At 38.7% G+C, this 20,619-nt stretch overlaps 1 protein-coding gene across 1 annotated transcript; it reads left to right on the top strand.

Moving 5' to 3' along the window:
• Positions 1–328: 328 nt before the first annotated feature.
• SLC6A1 (solute carrier family 6 member 1) lies at positions 329–18,502 on the top strand. Its single transcript, XM_009807806.2, has 14 exons — positions 329–563; positions 1,250–1,381; positions 2,849–2,949; positions 4,751–4,860; positions 4,980–5,112; positions 6,485–6,619; positions 6,737–6,840; positions 7,158–7,282; positions 9,578–9,690; positions 11,848–11,979; positions 12,543–12,645; positions 13,951–14,051; positions 16,183–16,350; positions 18,398–18,502. The coding sequence occupies exons 1-14, from the start codon at positions 329–331 to the stop codon at positions 18,500–18,502; spliced, it is 1,797 nt and encodes a 598-aa protein (XP_009806108.1).
• Positions 18,503–20,619: the final 2,117 nt, after the last annotated feature.

Below are 20,619 nucleotides of genomic sequence, written 5' to 3'. Positions count from 1 at the left end.
TCTTCGATGAGGCACACGCGTCGCAAAGCTCTCGGCAGCGAGGTCTCTGGTCACTGCACGTTTTTAAGTTGCCTAAAGTACTGCTGAAGCAAATGTGAATTCTGCGATCTTGTGTTTTACAGATCGATCCGGGAGCTGGTGCAGGATTGCGGACTAGCTCACAAACCACCCCGCTGTTTGGGGGGCCGGGGGGCCGCTGGGTTTTTCCCGCCGAAGCCGTAACTGCCCGCGTGGGTAACCGCGAGCCGCAAAGCTGCTGTCCACGTGGACTGGTGCTGAAATCTCCCGTCCGGCTGCTGCCAGAGCCTCCCCAGCGAAACCCAGAGACATGGCAACAAACGGGACAAAAGTGGCAGACGGACAGATCTCCACGGAAGTCGATGCTTCAATCACCAATGACAAGCCTAAAACCTTGGTAGTAAAAGTGCAGAAGAAGAAGACGGACCTGCCAGACCGAGATACTTGGAAAGGAAAATTTGACTTTCTTATGTCCTGTGTAGGTTATGCCATTGGCTTAGGGAATGTGTGGCGATTTCCATACCTTTGCGGCAAGAATGGTGGAGGTATGTTTGCTGTTTCATTTTTACAACCTCTGATATATTTGTATATTAGAATTCACCATAAAAATTATCAGTAAAACAGAACTTGGTTTTAATAGCTTTTTGGTTTGCTTTTTTTTTTTCCCCCTTTACACTTGTCCAGGAGGGTTGGAGCCATTGTGGAGTGTGGTGCTCTGCTTTGAGGTCTGCTGTGGAGTTTCTTCTAACTTCTAGTTGGCAGGTGCTCTTAAAAGACCATAAGGCATTAGAGCAGAACTAAAGCACATTGCCCCTTCAGAGCCCTCTCTTTTGGACTGAGTTTTTGAGAGGATTGCATACGGCTTGTAATACTGACTCTGAGCTTACCATAAAAAGCTAACTTCAGCTGGAGAGCAGACAGTTCTGGTTAAAGCCTTTCTGCTATCTGCATGCTCCTGTGATAGATGAAGGCAACAAAATACACAAGTCTTTTGGATTTTAGCTTTTTACTTAAACAGAAGATATTTAAATGATGAGGAGATGTATTTTTCCCCCCTTATTTTAACCTCTTGAGATACTGGTTCAGAAGTGTACATGTGCTTTCCACTAACTTTTTTGAAAAGTTACACTTAAGAGGAAAAAATGTCGGTTTCTTTTAATAGGGATGGCAACAGTGGAAACTCAGCTGTGTTTTTCCCCACTGTAACAGACTTTTTCTTATTTCTTTTTAGGCGCATTCCTGATTCCCTATTTCCTTACTTTAATTTTTGCTGGAGTGCCACTGTTTCTTTTGGAGTGTTCCCTTGGTCAGTATACATCTATAGGAGGCCTTGGAGTATGGAAGCTTGCTCCAATGTTCAAAGGTACAGTATGAATTTGGATTACTTCCCATTTGTTTCCAAGTTGCAGAAGTTGCACAAAGTGACAGGGCAAGGACGTTTCTTTATGCCTTCATATTTTTACTTAAACCATAGTTTTCTACAGAAAACCCTAATTTTCTGAGGTGTAGCTGACAATTTTGAAACACAGTAGGGTATTATCCATTCCCCATTAAAAATAGCAAGAGTTAGACATTGGAATCTCAACAAACTTATTTTTGAACTTCAAAAACTTCTATTTTTTGTTAGGAACATATAAAGACTGTTCAAAATAGCATATTAAATCTAGCAATAGTTGTCTGAGCAGATATGGAACTCTGTTCACAGCAATTTGGTAAACTTTGTTTCTGTTTGAGGTCACAGAGGTTTGTATCTCCTGTTGTTCTTTATTGAAATTCAAAAGCCAGACACTTCACAGATGGCAATTTCATTCTGAATTGCTTAAGACAAGCTCACTCCATACTTAGACTTTTAGCTAGTTTGAGGTTTCTCATTGCTAGAACCTCAAGGTTTTAATCTAGATTCTGCATAGACCTACAGACCTCACAAACTGTGTTTTTCACCCTCTAATCCCAAATCCTTTGACACTTAAAAGCTCCTGAGCTGACTTCTGGACCAGTAGAGGAGCAAGTTACACACTGAGTTATAAATTACTTCACACAGCAGGACTGACAGTTAGCATAGGGTGAGCTAAAAGTTTGTTTAGAGTGGATTTTATTCTGGGAAATTTTGTATTGGAAAAACACAGAGAGATGAAAATGTTTCCCACAGATAAGTATTTTAACTTTGCTCGAGTTACTGCTGTTGATAGGGGGCACAATGCGAAGTATAGACCTTGCATTGCATTATACTGATTATTTTGAGCACTTCCTCCTGTTTAGTGTCATGTGGCAACTGTGACCAGCCGGAATATTTTAAAATACCCCTGAAGTCTCCATGTGGAGTAGAAGACAAGGCATTCTCATTAAGTCATTGTGGAGCCCCTGACATTTCTTTAGTCTGAGATGCCATAATAGCATTACACTAAGCATCAAGCACTTTGATCAGTGTACTAAATGGCTAGCTGATCTTATAACTCATACTCAATTTGTGTGCATCTGCCAGAAGTTTCTGTGGGACTGCTGTTTCTGAGAATGAGCTGATTTAGCTCTTTTCCCTAGAAGTAAAAAATGCCTGTAAAATCTTAGCAGCAGCAGCAGGTGTGACTGCTTACTGCAACACACAGAGAACTGGACACTAAGATTAAATTTATGGATGACTGAACTATCACCTAAATTAATGACCTTTTTATAATGGTACTTCTGAAATTTTAACTCAGCTTCTACAAAATTTGGTAAATGGTATCTGCCCCATATGTTTTATTTGTCCTTGTGAACTGCAACTCTTCAACTGTCACTTGTACAGACATTACTAAAAGTTTCCTTCTTTTGTATCTTTTTGTTTTCTTTACAGGTGTGGGACTAGCTGCTGCAGTCCTTTCCTTTTGGCTAAATATTTACTACATTGTGATTATTTCGTGGGCCATATACTACCTGTATAATTCCTTTACCACTGTAAGTGTGTGTGTATGTTGGGGGCGGGGGTTTGGAGTTGTTTGTTGAATGTAAAGCGAAGTGATATATAGATAGCTGATTAATCCATCTCACTGTAAAGGTGTGAGGTTAACACAAAATGCATAGAAATCAGTAGAATAAGCCATTTCTTACTAAAAGAAAGCTATTTTGTAAAAATCCCTTTTTAATTTTTTTTTTCCACAAGAAATTTAGAATAGAAAACTGTGAGGAAACTATTCCATTCCAAGAATGTCAGCGGAGAACTGTAATAGGTTATTTTGGAGCCACAGGCTTCTCTTTCTTACCGATTTGTTTCTATTTCCTCATCTTAATCATTGGAGCCACAGCTCTTTCATCTGTACCCTTCTAGTTTCACTTATTACCTGTCTCTGCTCTTTAATCGCAAGCATGCCTGTTTGCTTCTCTGCTTACCTGCCAGGCAGCTCCAAGTCAGGGTCAGGCTTCGGACTCTTTGTCCTGGCAATGCTAATGAGGGTACTGGTACCCCTTTGCCTTTGAGCCTACAGGCCAGTCATTCCCCTGAGAAAAATTCTAGTGTATAACTGATTTGTGTTTTTTTTTTTTCCTTCAGTAGCAGTCACACGAATGTTAGCTCTTTGGGAAATAGTATCATTGCAATGTGTTTTAATAGTGGAGGCATTTATTAAAGAACTCTCCATGGAATAGAAGGTCTGTGAAATCACAATCAAATGATTACCTCTGAACTTCCATTCATTGTTGTTATTTTTGCTTTGTTTTCTTTCCTTTTAACTTTATTTTTAGCTGCCTTTTTTTTTTCCCCTCAAGGGTGATTCATCAGCTGAGTAGGTCTTGTCTGATTTGTGGGTTTTGGCCATCTGAGGAAGCATTCTTACATAAGTCTCAATAATTAATGTGTTATTGTTCAATTGTTGTCTCTTCTACAAATTTTGTTCATGCTTGCTTGTTCTTGGCTTTAAAGAATTGTCCCTTGACCAAATTTGCATTAATTACTCCCTGGGAGTGACATGAGCATTTCTTTTTTTGTTATCTTCAGATTTGTTATTAACGTGAAAGGTCAGGCATAGTCTGGAAGTGGTGCACTGGCCCATATTAGCTAAATATTGACTTCTAATTCCCTTGAAGCCTCTTATCCTTGTATTTAAAACATGCAGTACCCTGATTGATACAACATTTTCTGTGAGAGGATTTTCCAAGATTGGCCATCAGAAGAATATCTAAGTTGTCTCTAAATGAGATTCATTCTAATGGATGTCATGTGGAAACAGGTTCTGCTTCTCAGAACTTCTGAAAGATAACTTAATGTAATGGGCACATGTAGAAAATGCATGTAGGAAATATAGAAAGTTCACTTTTTTTTTCTAACTATCCCCTGACCTGAGGGGAAAATGGAAATCTCTGATCAATCGCTATCACACCTTTATTACCTCTAGTGCAACAAGAGGTAACAGGACCTCCAGGATGTCCTTTCTGCTGCCCTTGTTTCTTGTAGTGTGCTCAATATACTCTCATATGCTGAGAGGCATATCAGACTCTAAAGCATTTGGGCTGATACGTTAAAGAAAGAAAGAAATATTTTCACATCTGATTCACACAATTGATGATAGGAAGTTAAATAACTTATGTGGCAGACATGCACCCCAGGGAGATCCGTGCACTGCAGAACTCAAAAGTATATTAGTTCTCCACTCAACTGTCACTTCTAGTAAAGAGAGAGAGAGAGAGAGAGAGGTACCTGAGGTAATGCTTACTTAAGAAGTGTTTGACTGTTTATGTTTTTTTCTCTCTCTTTCTTAAATAGACTCTTCCTTGGAAACACTGTGAGAACCCATGGAACACTGACCGCTGCTTCTCCAATTATACCTTAGCAAACACCACCAACATGACAAGTGCCGTGGTCGAATTCTGGGAGTAAGCTGATAATTTTTCTCTACATCATTCCTGTGCATATGCAAGGATCAGCTTGTTATCATCCATATGCTATCTTCTGAACTAGTTGTCAAATACACCATTCTGTTGGCTTATTCTAGACGCAACATGCACCAAATGACTGATGGATTGGAAAAACCAGGGCAAATCCGATGGCCGCTAGCAATTACTCTAGCAATTGCCTGGATTCTGGTGTATTTTTGTATCTGGAAGGGGGTAGGCTGGACCGGAAAGGTAAGATTAATAAGTACTGTAAATTCATATCAATTTAAAATGCCCATTTTACTCAAATATTCTGAAAAATCTTGAGGTAAGAGGCACTGGGGATAGTTTTGCTGGAATAGCTCTGTGAAGTATTTAATTTCTAGCTTTCTTGAATTGATACAGCACCGTGTTTTTGAAGAGCTGGCTCCTCTGAAGCTAGCTCTGACCACAGTCTTGAATGGTATGTTCACTTACAGCCTTCGTGGCTTTGCCAGGTATAAAATCGCCTAAAAACAGATTGCTTGTTTTTGGGATGAATAGCCTAGCTAGTTTGGATAGCAATAGAGTGAGGATGCAGTGTTTTGGCTTCAGTGAGAGGCATGCATTTATTGCACAGCTCTTGCTGGACTTACATTTAAGTGTGTGTTGAAAATGTAGGGCATCTAAGAGTTACTCCCTCCTTTCCTTATGCTGGATGAGAGCCATGGGTGGTTCTTACCATGGGCATGCTTGTATGCTGTGCTTCTTGGAGTCTGGCTGGTTTCTGAGCGCAAAATAATGAATTAAAGGAAATTATACTGTTGACAGACCTTTCTCCAGGAATGAAAGGGCAACAGCATCTGACATATTGGCATATACCTCTCCCCAAAATGGCAGGAAGAAATCTTAGGGAAGTGAAAAGCCACAGCCATGAGGCCTGGTGGCAACTGAAGGCTTGGGCTTATAAGACCTCGGGCCTAGTGTAGAGGACTAGGATTTTTTCACACTGAATGAATGAATTGTTAAGATAGTTGTAACTGTGACCCACTTCAAGCTGCATGTTGAACATGGCCCAGTTGAGCTCAGACCAAACCATTTCATTTCTCCTGTCTGCAAAGAAGGTGGCAAAAAAGGGCTGACTGTTTCTTTGGAGTCTGACTTCATAGTGTCTTTTTATAAGGCAAGAGAGTAGGCTCCTGTAGGGCAATTATATGCTGACATAGGTGAGGAGAGAGTGTTAAAAATACAAAAGCAGCTGTCCGAGAGCAGGATAATAATCTAACAGATGTTGTTCTACAAGCAGGGTAAGAGTACTAGAACTTTGTGCTTTTGGGAGCTCCCCTTGTTGAATACAAAAAAAAGAAAAGCATGAGCCCCTCATGTAAAAATATCCTAGTCCACTAAATTCCACCTTCAGGAAATTCAGCAACAGCCACCTGCCTTGTAGACATGGTATTTAGGGAATTCTGCAGTAGGAACTCCCCTTTCCTCACCAAGCTTTTCCGTTGATAAATGCTTTAATTTTAAAAGTCAGCCTCAATTGCTGCTACAGTATTTTTAGGGAGCAAATATTTTCTGAAGTGTTAATAAGCTCAGATTATTCTTCCTTCCACACTTACAATGTCTTGTTTCTTTACATCAGGTGGTATATTTCTCTGCTACTTATCCCTATGTTATGCTGCTTATCTTGTTCTTCCGTGGTGTAACACTGCCTGGAGCAAAGGAAGGCATTTTATTCTATATAACTCCCAACTTCAGTAAGCTTTCAGACTCTGAGGTAAATATTCCATCCTTATAAACAAAAGTTTCACTACTAACTGTTCACCTTTCAGACATATGACCTGCTCCTCAAGTGCAGAAACAGATTTTTAAAAAAATTATTTCCTGCAATCAGGTTTGGCTGGATGCTGCCACACAGATTTTCTTCTCCTATGGTTTGGGTCTTGGTTCACTGATTGCCCTTGGAAGTTACAACCCTTTCCACAATAATGTTTACAGGTAAGCAGATGACTGCACATATTACACTGGCACTTTCCTGTCTCAGCTGGAGTTGGATTCTGTCTTTCTGTGTACTATATCATTGAAATAAAGTGTAGTCTTGGGTCTGAATATTAAATGTTACATCTAACTAGGAATGAGATGTATAACTGCATTTACACTGATGGGAGAGGCAGTATGACTTGTTCCGTACGAAATGGCACTCCAGTTGTGAAATCCTAAATCATTAAATCTTTTCACAGGAGAAAAGAGGTAATATACTGATGAACAGTAGCATTGCTTTACCTACTGCTTAAAGCACCTTACCTTTATTTCAGGGACTCCATCATAGTGTGCTGCATAAACTCATGCACAAGCATGTTTGCTGGCTTTGTCATCTTCTCCATTGTTGGATTCATGGCTAATGTCACAAAGAGGCCTATTGCAGATGTTGCAGCATCAGGTATCCAATATATTTTTCTCTAAAAGTTGTTCGGTGGCATCAGTTATTTTTTTGTTTGTATGTTCTATCCCACTGCTTCATATAATTGGTCAAAATCCCTCCCCCCCAAAAAACATTCCTCGGCTCCCTGTCATTTCAGTCGCCCGTACTGATTGCAAAAGGGAGAGCATTGTTTCAAACCACTCAAGGCAGCACCAGCAAAATCATTTCATGTCGAGCAGACTGTCTGCGTGCCTGCCTAGTGCTTTCAAACCTTTGGTGTGGAGAGTGGTCAGCCAGAGACTCATCTTGGGCTGACGCAGGGAATACTAATGAATACTGCTGACAGGGAATGCGTTCACAAGAGGTGGCAGCTCGGTTTGCTGCTTCAGTGCTTAGCTGTGACATCAGATTATGAGTCTCTTGCTACTGAAATTCTTAAAAGCAAACTGAAAGGAGGGATCCTGGTCATTACGTTTTTGGAGCCTATATTCTCAAATTCAGTTGGGTTTTTAAATTCCTTTTGCTGTTTCTTGAGGTTAAGCCCTTTGAGGCAGAGCCATTTCTCACCTGTTCAGACCTACAGCCAATTTTATGGGACCCTTTATTATGAAAGTCATTTTACTTAGGTCAGTAAGATGGCCATGGAAGGATTCTGCTGTTCTTTGCAATTCCTTGTCTTTCTTCCAGATGAAAAAGCTTGAACTAGCAGAGCAGATGGTTGCCCTAACCCAGCTGGTGTACCAGATACTCATTTAGCAGTTCTGGCCACAGGGAGGGATCTGATAACTGAAAGCTTGGTTGGAAGGTGCTGGTGGACAAAATATGTCTTATTATACTAGCAAACATATCCCATTGATGAAATATTCCCTTAGTTAGAAAAGCGGACAATTTAAACCCTAAAAATAATCTTCAATAAACTACACATACAAAGAAATTAGCAAAAAAAATCTGATGGCATACACTGTTGTCGAAAAAATGCTCTGGGAAGTTAGTGGTGTGTGAAATAAGCTTCTTGGATTTATGTATTTGATACAGATGTAACTACTTAAAGACTATGCCTGCAAACAAAACAATATTTTTGTATCACATTAAGCTCCTAAATACATTTTAAGGTACCTAAGATAATAGACTTTTCAAAGATGCACATGACCTCCTATGGCCAGTAATTGCAAAGGATATTTGGTAATCTGACCTTTTAATTAAGGCTTCTATTTGTCCTAGCAAGCTCAGAAATAGATGCTTTATTTTAGCACCATGTGACATGCTGTTTTGCAATCTTTTATACAGCTTTGTAAGACAAACTGTATTATTAAAAGCTGTAGCTGCATTTTGGTTTTGGTGGAATGCATAACAGAGTAAAATTAAGAACATGTATTTATCTTAAGTGTATTTCGCTTTTACTACTGCCATTTGGAAGGCATTCCAATCATATCTGCTAGTGCTAGCAAATAATTGTTTCAAAATCTGCATTGCATTTACTTTGACAACTCAGGTGTCTAATGCCAATCCTTGCTTTCACTGGTTTGAAAGCAGTTGTCACAGACAGACTTACTTTTAATGAAAACTGGAAAATCGGATACCCCCCCTTAGGTGAGGCACACTAATTTTATTTCTGTGATTATATTTAGTTTGCTACAGGTTTCCCTCTTCACCTGACGTCAGCTGTTTTCCAGCTATGCTATGACAACAAAAAGGGCTCCTTCTTTTTTTAATATGAATTTATATTCCCCTTCCAACACTATGCCCCCATCAGCAGTTAGTAGGAACACAAATGAAAAGGTTTGCCTGTTTACAACTACATAGTTTATTAAAATGTGTATTTTAAGGTAATTAATGCAATGGAATAGCAAATGGGAATACTGTATGTGCTGGAAAGTGTCTTCTCCATTTCTGAGCTGTCTTTGTTTCTTCTCTGAACTACTTGGTGCAAAGCAGATTACAGCTATCACTAACTACTTGAGAGGGAGAGAAAGCTGATCAGTACCTGAAGATGCAATCCTAGCCAAGGATAAGATTCCCTGTCTTTGCTATACAAAGATGTCTCTCAGGAGCAGCTTCTGGACTGCATCTAGTATTTTGGTTGGTTGGCTGTCTGGTTTTTGGTTTGGTTTGGTTGCTACATTTTAAAAGCAAGATACATGCACTGACTTCTTGGTCAGTGAACACTGATTAAGCTGAAATCCCTGGTCAGATGCTGCATCCATGGCTGAGTCATTCAAATAAACCCAAAAACCTATGCATCAATAGGAGCAAATAATCACAACACCCAATCATTCACATCATTGACGTTTTCTCTCCTGTTTCTCTTACCAGGCCCTGGACTGGCATTTCTGGCTTATCCAGAAGCAGTGACACAGTTACCAATTTCTCCTTTGTGGGCAATACTGTTCTTCTCCATGTTGCTTATGCTCGGAATTGACAGCCAGGTAAAACTGGTGTAAAAATTAATAATGAAGACAAATTTTCTGCAACTCTATGGTACAAGGTTGGCCTCTCTCTGTGCATTCTACACTGTCAGCTGTTAGTAGTGCAGAATAGTTTCTGGAATAATCAGATAAATAATAGGAGGTACTAAGGAGAGGAAAGACTAAGAGGTTCAAGGAGCCGGGGATAGTCAAAAACTGATTCTAAGACACTTTCACTTTTTCATGAACTGTTGGAAGCGTATACAAAATGTCCTGAAAAATTTATTCTACAGACAAAAAGAACTTTCTTTGAAATCTTAACCGTTCAAGCACAATATTAAAATACCTTTGCAACGTTCATCAACGTAGGAGACACTGGGATATGCTTTACATGGTTTAGATGCCACAGATATTTCTGAAAGGTGACTTCAGAACTTACAACATGGAGCAAAAAGATGCAGCACACGTTTCATTTTAAGCATATGAATGTCAGGAGCAAATTCAGGAGGTGGTGTAGGCTCATTACCGAGGACACTCTGTGTCTCAGCATGTTCTGAAATCACTTCAAAATAGTAAGGATCAAGACTTTATTGGTTCAGGCCTTAGCTAAGAGTTATAGATGGTATCTGACAACTGGAAATTAATGGGAAGGCACAACCTAGAGGTTTTGCAAATCCAAAGAAGATATTCTCCAGAGTTGCTGTCTAAATTAATTAACTAAATAATGAAATAATGAAGTCATGCAATCATTAACACATGTTTATTGCAAAACAAACAAAAATACACACAGAATAATAAAAAGCACTTTACGTGATAGAAAGGACTGTGTCCAACAAAAACATTCATTAATCAGTAATAATTTTAATACAGGTAGCAGCTCTATTGTAAGCACTAAAGAGAGCACCCTGTCTTATTTTGCAAAGCATACTTTGAGGACATTGTCAGGGATGTCCCTTCTGCCTGCTGAAATGTTTGGTCATTTGTATGTGACCAATCATAGGCAGATGTGTTAATCTACTTACAGTCAGTTGCAGTTGTCAAACCAGCACCTTACAGTCCTTAGCACAGTCTTCCTAGCACATAAAGGAATATGAGGATTACTAGCTTAGTAGTGATCTAGTCTTTCAGTAGAGAAAAATCCATCATTTTCTATAAATCCAAGTTGACTTCAGTCTGTGAATGAAAATAGAAAAAGACCAAGAGGGTATTTTATCCTGCAACATGAAAGGAAGCTGAAAATGTATGTATGTTTTCTATTTCTTTGTTTTTCAGTAAGCTTCAGGCTTGACTTTAAAACCTATTGCTCAATCTGGGGGGGAAACTACTGTGAAATTAATTGGGTCAAAAATATTCTTGAAAGAACTTGTCTCTAGGCAACTAACAGCTGAGGAAGGTAGTCTAATATTATTAAAAAGAATATATATCTACAGGCTGTCATGCTTTTTTCATTTTCTGTCTATCAGTGAAATATTTTATATGCTATAATTTATAGAAACTATAATTGTTGGTTAAATTCTGATTGAACTGCTGGAAATTAACAAAAATTTACATACCTTCTGGTTTTCATTATTTCAGTCATCATAATGACAACATTTATTTTGAATATATACATACAGTAAAAGTCTGAAGTATGGCCATGCTTTCCATTTGGAAGACTCCATCCTCAGCAAAAATCTCACCATTGCATTGACTTTTCTGGGGGTATACAAAAAGTATTTGATTTATAACATATGAGAATCAATCTTGTGTCCTTAAGCTTCACTCTGAAGCACTGATCTGATTATGCTTTTTGTGTCTGTTGGCTTTTATGTATATAGGTAAATCACAGAAAGAAGTGTAAGTTTTTGAAGGATCGGGGGGGGGGTGCAAAGCCTCCAACTGTAGGTGTACTGACCTCTATCACAAGAAAGAGCACTTTATCTTCATAAAGCACATGCTGCAGTTCGTAATTTGCAATTTTTTGAGTGTTTTTCTAGCTGGAAATCTTTTTGCACAAATCTTTTTTAGACAGAAACAAGGATATACAGAAGCACTGCTTCCACTGAAGCCAAGTGAATTTTCATTTATCATTTAATGGATGCAGCCTTAGGCCAGTGATGAGTAGTATTGAAAACTCCTCCCCTAAATGTAATCCTTCTGTTGTAGTGCATTGTATTTTATTTCTAACTTTACTTGCAGTTCTGCACTGTGGAAGGATTCATAACCGCTTTGGTGGATGAATTTCCGAAGTTACTGCGCAATCGAAGAGAAATCTTCATTGCTGTTGTATGCATTGTTTCCTATCTGATAGGGCTGTCCAATATTACTCAGGTATGTTCTGTAGAAGAATGTGAGCTTATGTCTGGCATACAACATCTGTTTTATTCCCCCCTTCCTCCGCTCCAACCAGGAATCACTGCAAACCATTGAAGTGGCAGGGATCTATCATCAACACTATCTAAAGACTTCAGGCAGCAGGCATTAACTTATAAGTGTAAAATGGATGCAGTGAGGCCTATTTCATGGTTCAGGTGACAAGAAAATACACATCTCTACAGTCTGTCTTGCAGGCCAACAAGCGGTAGCTGGGCATGTTCTCCATTGCGTCCTGTGAGCTACTAGATTGCAAACTATTTCAGGGAAATGATTGAATTATTGAACAAAAAAGGAGTAAAGTGAAATCAAACCAGTTAATTGAATTCCAGCAGTAATCTAATTTTTGTCAGTATTGACCTCAAGCGTTATAAGACTTTAACCTGTTAACGTCAATTAATTTACATTAATATGTCCCTAACCTATTTGCCACTGTTACTTTGTAGCTTGCATTTTAATCTATCATCTCGAAGTTGGAGTCCTTACTATTTATTGTAACACTTCCTTCTTATATGTTTTAGGGTGGAATCTATGTGTTTAAGCTTTTTGACTACTACTCTGCCAGTGGAATGAGTCTCTTGTTCCTTGTATTCTTTGAGTGCATCTCAATATCCTGGTGCTACGGTAAACAATATGTTTTTTACTTTTTCCGTAAGTTTTGCACATCATAAGGATACTTCATCTACTGATTTGTTCTTTTGTGTGCGCACATGCTGAGGATGGAACTGAAATTGGCCTTGTTTTATATGCATATAATTCCACTGAGGACTCAAAGTCGGCTTGTGGAAGGTACTCCTGCCTCTTTAGAACACCCTATCTGTAAGCCTGGAAGTCATTAGATGCTAAGTGTTTCAGCGATATTAAAATCAGTGACATATCCCTCTTTTTTTTTCCCGTCCCCCTTCCTTGGAAAGCCTGGATCTTCGGAGGTGTTAGGTACTGCTGTTCTCAACATAATGACTTAGGTCTTTTGGACTTCATAATGTTTCGTTTGCAGAAATTACTCTGTCACTCTAGGATCTTGCAGTGAGAGCCAGGCTCCTTGGTCACTTATATCTTGCATAATTGCCCTAAAATATCCAGAAGTCCGGACTGACAAACTCTGGGTATAGTGATTAATGAATATGTATCATATTCTTGCCAGAGTATTTGTGCATTTGACCTTAGTTCTGTGTTAGCTAGTCCAAGGACCTACTCCCATGATTACTAAGGCACTTCAGCTTATATTACAAAACTGATTCAGAGCGAGATAACTGGAGTCTTTCTGCTGTCTTTTAATGGGCTTAAGAGGATGGAACAGCATTTTATAGGGGAGAGATACTGCATATGAATCCAGCAAATGCAAATGGAAAATACACCAGCTAAATAATGAAAAAATCAAATACAGAGTTATAAATAATATGATAGACATAACTTCTAGGAGATGATGGAGTGCTGGTAGGTAACAGCAGCAGCAGAAAGGCTATTCTTTGATTCCATATGCAGTTCTGCATGTATATGGTGTGCATATATCCACACAGAGTGAAGCTGCTTAACGCTAGGTTGGATTATTTTTTTTAAATTTAATTTGTAAAATATCATTCTAAATCTCTCACTCTAGTAAGACTTACTTAGAGATGAAATTAACCAAGGGCAATTTATTGCATCTGACCTTCAGATGTATGGACTTCCTCAGCCTTTGCATGGGAATAAGTTTGCTGGTTGCTAATTAATTAATTATGATGTGGAAGAATGAGAAACATGATTCCTGGTGCTTCTGAGTTTGCACATTTGTTTCCCATTCAGATAGGTGAAAAGCTGTGTTGTGGTCTCTATAGAGCTTCCAATTACACCTCATCATTTATGACAGTGTCTCTCAAAAACATTTGAGCTTTCAGTTGAATCAATTATCTGATATGTTTCTGTACTGTTTCTTATTTCTATGTTTAGGTGTTAATAGATTTTATGACAACATCCAAGAGATGGTGGGATACAGACCCTGCATCTGGTGGAAACTCTGCTGGTCATTTTTCACTCCTATCATTGTGGCAGTAAGGAACAAACTTTTATTATATGATTCAAAGGATGTAAATAAGGTGGCCTATGTACTACAGCGTTGTCATTTCCACCCCTACAGGTTCATATTAACTCTGACCTCATTCCTTTTTTAAGGATTTGAGCAATTCCATTGAAGGCAATAGGCAAAACCCAGTGTCATTAGAGGAAGCCTGTGCTGTAAAAAAAGAAGCCGTGTGCAATTTCAAGATTTCTATTAGTCCTCTGGAAATGGTAACTAGTCAAGAGTTTGACTAGTAGAGATAGAAAACTGTAAGAAACAAATTTTGACCATTTCTTGTCTTACATAAAATGTAGCAATCTCTCTAAAGTCTAAATTTACCATATGCACAAAAATGCACACATTTTGTGAACTGAATTCCTTCACAGGCACTATTCCGGTAACAGACTAGTATTATAAACCAGTGTTCTTCTCTCATGAGATTCTGTGGAATATATTACCCAGTTCATACTACATTGCTACTGTTTTTTCTGGCAAACCTTGCAAGGATTTTGTGCGCTGGAAACCACAGTACAGTCTTTTCTTCATTCTAGCTTTACCCAGTTAAGCCCATACAGTATATTTTTGAAATAATAGGCAAAGAAATGTAAATTTACTACACATAATGTGGTCAACCCAGATGAAATATAAAAAACTGTAATCAAGTTGACACTATTACACATGACACAATACTTCTCACTCCCTGATATTTCTCTGATATTCCCATGTAGGTAGCCATAGAAAAGCAAACACAGAGCACTAGAGAGAGAGGCGCAGAAATGTGTTTACATTGGGGGTTGCTTGATTCATATCTACACAGATGAAGGTGGCTTTCATTTTTCTGAAAACAAGTGTTCAGGAGAGCATAAAAAATACATTTTATTTTAGTTGTATAGTAGGAAGATGACCAACATTGTATGTAAAACCAGATTTCTGCTGTCTTGTAAAGTCTTCAACAGAATTTGCTGTCCAGTGCAGGTTCACAGGTGGTGATGACAGGCTAATAAAACCTGCCTCTCTGCATTCTCCTCTCTGGGAATACATTCTGCTCAAGGCCTGAACCTGGGATCAGAATGAGCTTCCTTCTTTGCTGGTTCAGTTTAGCAGGTTTCCATGATGCAGGCTGTTTTAGAGATTTGAAACAGGCCAGGATAGGAGTCTTCCTTGGGAGCTTACTTAAAGGAAAAAATACCCTGTCTGCAGGTAATCTCTTTTTGAAAACACAAAAGCAACCCACAAGTGCTGCTGATCCGTGGTACAGTATACATGTGTATGCAGGCATTATTCCCCAGGACCCCTATCTTTCCCAATAGCCCCCTTCCCTCTGATTTTGTGCAGGTTATCTGAGGACTCTACTAGTACCAGTGGATTCCCCATACCAGCCTACCTGGATAATCTGAGATGCAGGTTATGTATGTGAAAATGTAGTGTTAACTTGAAATGTTAAGATTAATTTTGGTAAGAAGCGTCTTGGGAAACTATCTCCTCATCTCTTGTTATTGAAAAATTCAAAGTGGTTTTTGAATTTCATAAGATAAATTCTCTTACACAGACAAATCTGTAGCCACTTACTGAACCACAGGTTCCATTCTGACTGCCCTCATTTTCCATTATGCATTTGTTCAGAGGATCTGAAAAATAAAGCCTCTGGGCCAAGCACTCTTAGGTCGTGATATTAAAAAGGTCAGTGCAGAGCCAGGCTTTAAAAAACATTTCTCATTCAGAACCTCTAGGAGTCTGTTGCTGACCAGTACAGTAGAGCTGTACTGATACTATTATTCCAATAAGGAAGTTAGTAGAAACAAACAACTTCACCATTTCAGAATTACAGTTCAGTTATTTACACATTCCTACACTAGAGGTTAAGCTAGCAGGGAATCCGTCAATGCAGTGGGCTGACATTTGCCTGTTTTCTTCAACCTCCATCTGGAAGTCCTGGAAGACTGACCTGCAGGCCCCATCTACAAGCTAGTGCCCGGCGGCCATCAGCAGGGACCAAAGGAACCCTTTTCTCCTTCCCTGGATGTAAAGGCAGGCTTGAGGTTCAAGTCAATCCAGAAAAACCCTTGAACACCGAACACTCTGGAAATCTCATCCAAGTCTTCTTTTTCCGCTGTATTTTGCAGGGAGTATTTATCTTCAGTGCTGTCCAGATGACTCCTCTCACGATGGGAAGTTACGTTTTCCCAAAATGGGGCCAAGGGGTTGGCTGGTTCATGGCTTTGTCTTCTATGGTGCTGATACCAGGCTATATGGCATATATGTTTCTAACCCTGAAGGGCTCCTTAAAACAGGTAAGTCTCTCTTTTTTTTCTGACTGCATGATGTCATCTTGCGAGACCTGTGTGCACTGATACAAGATTGCTGGGCAGCTATTTTCTACTATATATTTCCTGTGGCTTCACTTGCTTAGCCCAGTTATTTCTGCATCAAGCTGAAAAACATAAAACCAAGTACCAAACAGACAAAAGACAAGACAGTGTCTGTACCATCTGTTGTTAAACATAATTCACCGCATTAAATGTGGTCCTTATCTCTGGGCTTTGACAGTTCCAGATACTTTACGTCCCAGCTCCTTACAAAAAGTAGCAGTTTACAAAATATGTAAATTTGTCCTTATTAACGTAAGACATACTGTCATGTATCAAGGCAGGTAATGCTCTAAGGAACTGGTATCAAACTCTTAGAACTAAACCCACATAACTCTTGGTTTCCACAAGTCTGCTCACAGTGACCTTATTTAGCATCTCCCTGCAATGTGATCAAAGGTTTGAGCTCCTGGTTCTGCATTACCCCTGTTGTAAGTTAGAACGGCTGCCTTGTTCTGCTGCAGCTGAAAGTACATGTAAAATCTTGGGACCATGTTTTATGATTATGCTGCACTTCCCTTTAGTCTTTATTTAAGGGATTTCTATGAACAGTTACTTCCTGAAGAACATTAGAGGCCTTTTTCTCATTGCACTGTGCTTTTAGCCTCTCCCTGATTCGTTATTTCATCTTTTAAAAAGAGATGGAACTTCCCATGTGAGAGAGGCATTGTATGGCTTAAATCCATTTTAAGGTCCCTCAGAGGAATGCTGCTAAAGGAGTGTGAAATGATAATAAGGTTGTTGACCAGTACACTGTTTAGTAATTACGTACAATTGCCATACTTAATTTTTTTTTATCTGGGTGCCTCCTCAGTTTTCCCTCTCCAGCCAATAATCTCATTCTGTGCATAACAGACATTTCTTCAGCACGAGCATTGAAACATATATCTTTGTCCTCTATGATTGTGGGAACGGAAGATTGTCAAAATGAATTTGTCAGAATTTCTGGAATATTCTAAAATCAGCTGACAGAGCCATCTTTGCAAAGGGACAGATGATCTTAAGCAGAATTGACAAGTAATGCCTCATGAATTGCTCAGCTCTCGATCCAAATATTTGTCTTCAGCAAATTTTAAAAGACTCAGTGATGCTTCAAAGAAGTCTACAAAAAAATTTCTGAGTTTTTTTTCCCCCGTGCTTGTTCTTAGCTGCTATGCTTTGAATATCTTTCCCTTGGTTTTACGGAAACATTTACGTGCAAATGGAGAATTGTTGCTCTGAAATAAGGCTGCTTCTTGGGCAGAAGCTTATAAGACCACAGCAAAGGTTCCTCATCTCAGTCTTGCTGTGGATTAAGGTCTCATTTTTGAAAGCATTGACAAATGATCACTAGATAATAGGAGGAGCTTGCACCACTTACAGGCTTTGACGATCAAAACTGGGCTCTCTTTCTCGATGCGAAAGTGAGCTAGGCAGATAAGCTTTATGAATGGAGAACGCAAAAGGACTAGGAAAGACAAACTAGAAATAAAATATCTTAAACACAAGTCTACTTTACCTGTTGTATCCTTGGAGGTAGTAACTCCCAGAAGCTGCAGCCAGTACTCTCTAGTCCCTTCTGCTCGCTGGGGAGGGTCACCGTCACGTCCGAGATCCAGCTTTGAGTCCCTGCTGCCCACTGCAAACTTGCAGCCTCTGTACTTGACCTGTGGGCTCTCACCAGAGTCACTCCTCACCTGCCCCACAATGCAGTCTCCCCTCATTTCTTTTCCCTAGACGTGCTCAGTTGTTAATGCCTGCTGGCATCTACCATTTTGCGTGTGGTCTTTCAACTCCTACTCTCATGTTCAGAACACAGCTAAAACTGGTTTTAGTATATGTGCCTTTCTGGACCCTTAGGGGGTAGGCAGAATTTTTCATTTAAACTCCAACGCCTAGACAGAAGGGTTTAGGATTGCTTTTAAAAAAAAAAACAAGTAAGCTTAGAGACAGGTTTTTGACTGCCTCACATTTATTGTTGTTTTTTAAACAGCGCATCCAAGTAATGATTCAGCCAAGTGAAGATATCACTCATCCTGAAAACGGGCCAGACCAGGCCCAACAGAGCAACTCTGCAAACAAAGAAGCCTACATCTAAACTTCTGTATTGTAAAAGTACCAATACTATTCCAGAAAAACAAAAAATATGGTTGAATATGACCACAAATTTATGTCTGAGAATATAATTACCTACCTCTAGTGGCAAAAAAAAAAAAAAAAAAAAAAAAAGAAAAAAGAAAAAAGGTCATCTCCACTATAAGGGAATCGCCATGGGTATGATCCAACCATTGCGTGAGCTCAGATGCTGACAGTGTTTTGTGTTCTCTGGCAATCCACAGACTGTTAATGTTTTTATCCTTTCACAATAATAGTTGCATATCTTGGAATTTGTAAATTGATGTGCCAAGACCTTTTTAATCTACCTTTTAGCACGACTATTTGAAGTTTTGTGCTGCTGATTTTTAGTAGTTTATCAATATTTCTTACCGCTGAATCCCAAGACTGTTATTTCTGACTTTGCAGGAGTACAATTAAGTTTGGAATTGTTTTGTACAAAAGAATGAAGTATTTTGTAAACAAGTGATTTCCAGTGAAAAAGTCTGCCCTTAAAATTTGCTCCAGTTGAGGCCATTTGAGGGGGAAGAGGCTTCCTACAATTCCAGTAGACACAGCCTTTATAAACATTCCTAGTGCCAATGAAGTTATACGGCTATTTGTGGCAATACAGCACAGAATGGCTGTAAACGCTCTCTGTACTTAGCCTTTCAGGGTAACTTTCAAACAAGAGCCTAAATTTCTCGAAAAACATATCTACTATTTCTTAGAAAAAGAACATATCTTTGTGAATCAACACTACATGAATCGCAGATGTTAGAGGCAAAAATATGACTTCTAACTTTTTTAGCAAAATGAGAAGTAATATCCAAGAGCTCTTAAAAGATTCCCAGGAGTACAAGAAATACAAAGTATTTGCAATTCAAGCTCAGAGTACCGGAGCTTTTATTATGCTGTTATTATTCTACTGTTACTGCATTGCCACCAAGATAGAAACCAAAACAATATCTTAAAGATTGAAGCGTATCCTTGTAATTCTAATTTAGGGTTTTATTCACAACTGTTCTTTTTAATCCGTTAAAGGACTTTAACAGTTTCTAATAAGCAAATTATAAAATATGGAACGTTAGCACTTTGAAAACAGTTTTATTTTTATTTACATATTATTCGTGGTGATGAAGGCATGAGGGAAAGCTATTTCAATAATATATAAAAATCTCCACTCTGGGCTCAGTCTGCATTTGCCACATAGCTAAAAAGCCCATTCAGCTCATGGAAGTTTTTCCCTATGTGGAAAATACGGTGGTTAGCCCTGTATGGTATTTCTCGTTTGGCAGCTATATGACAGACACAAAGGATTATGGAAAATGCAGTAGTTGCTGTTTGATTGTAAATGACTGTGACAGAACTGTGCAATGAAACATGCTTTTCAGCAAATTTTTGTGCAACGTACAATGTTAGATAGCACAATTTATGTAGAACTACTACGTGAAAAACATGTTAACTGTGAATGTTGGGTTTTTCGTTGTTTTTGTCTGAAGGTGACAAACATGTTCTTGCAATAAGGTATTATTCTCAGAATGTCAAGCACATTATTGTAGAAATAATATATATATATATAATACACATGTATTTCAAACTACATCATAAAATCTCAGAGTACGTTTCGTAGATTCTAAACTGTTTCATACCTAGATCAGTTGTAAAATACTACGAGATCTAAGCTACATCCTCAGTGGCTAGAGCTGAAATGCAAAAGTCCTGTAAGTCTTTGGGATTTAGAGGAAAACCGTACATCCTACACAAACATTACACATGATACATACACATCATAATTGTGAATTTCATTAGACTAAGGATAAAAATTCCCACTTTCTCTTTATTGTTTAATGTAATCAAGTCCCATGTTGTTATAAGAAAAATGCAGTATTTAATGTTTGATTGTAAACAATTATGACAGATGTTTGACAGACCTGCTCTTTAGCAAAAAGCTGTACAAACGTATCATATAGCACAAAATAGTGTAGTAGAACTACTGTGTGTAAACTGTGAATAGCTGTATCTTTTTTGTAGTACTTGCCCTGAAAGAAAGATTATTGTATGATCATATATGCTTTTTGCAATAAGGAAATATCTGAACACCAAGCAAATCTATCTCTA

Source organism: Gavia stellata, chromosome 12, assembly GCF_030936135.1.
Source record: "Gavia stellata isolate bGavSte3 chromosome 12, bGavSte3.hap2, whole genome shotgun sequence".
NCBI lineage: Eukaryota > Metazoa > Chordata > Aves > Gaviiformes > Gaviidae > Gavia > Gavia stellata.
Note: the sequence above shows the minus strand (reverse complement) of the source record. Positions and strands in the feature narration are given on the sequence as shown.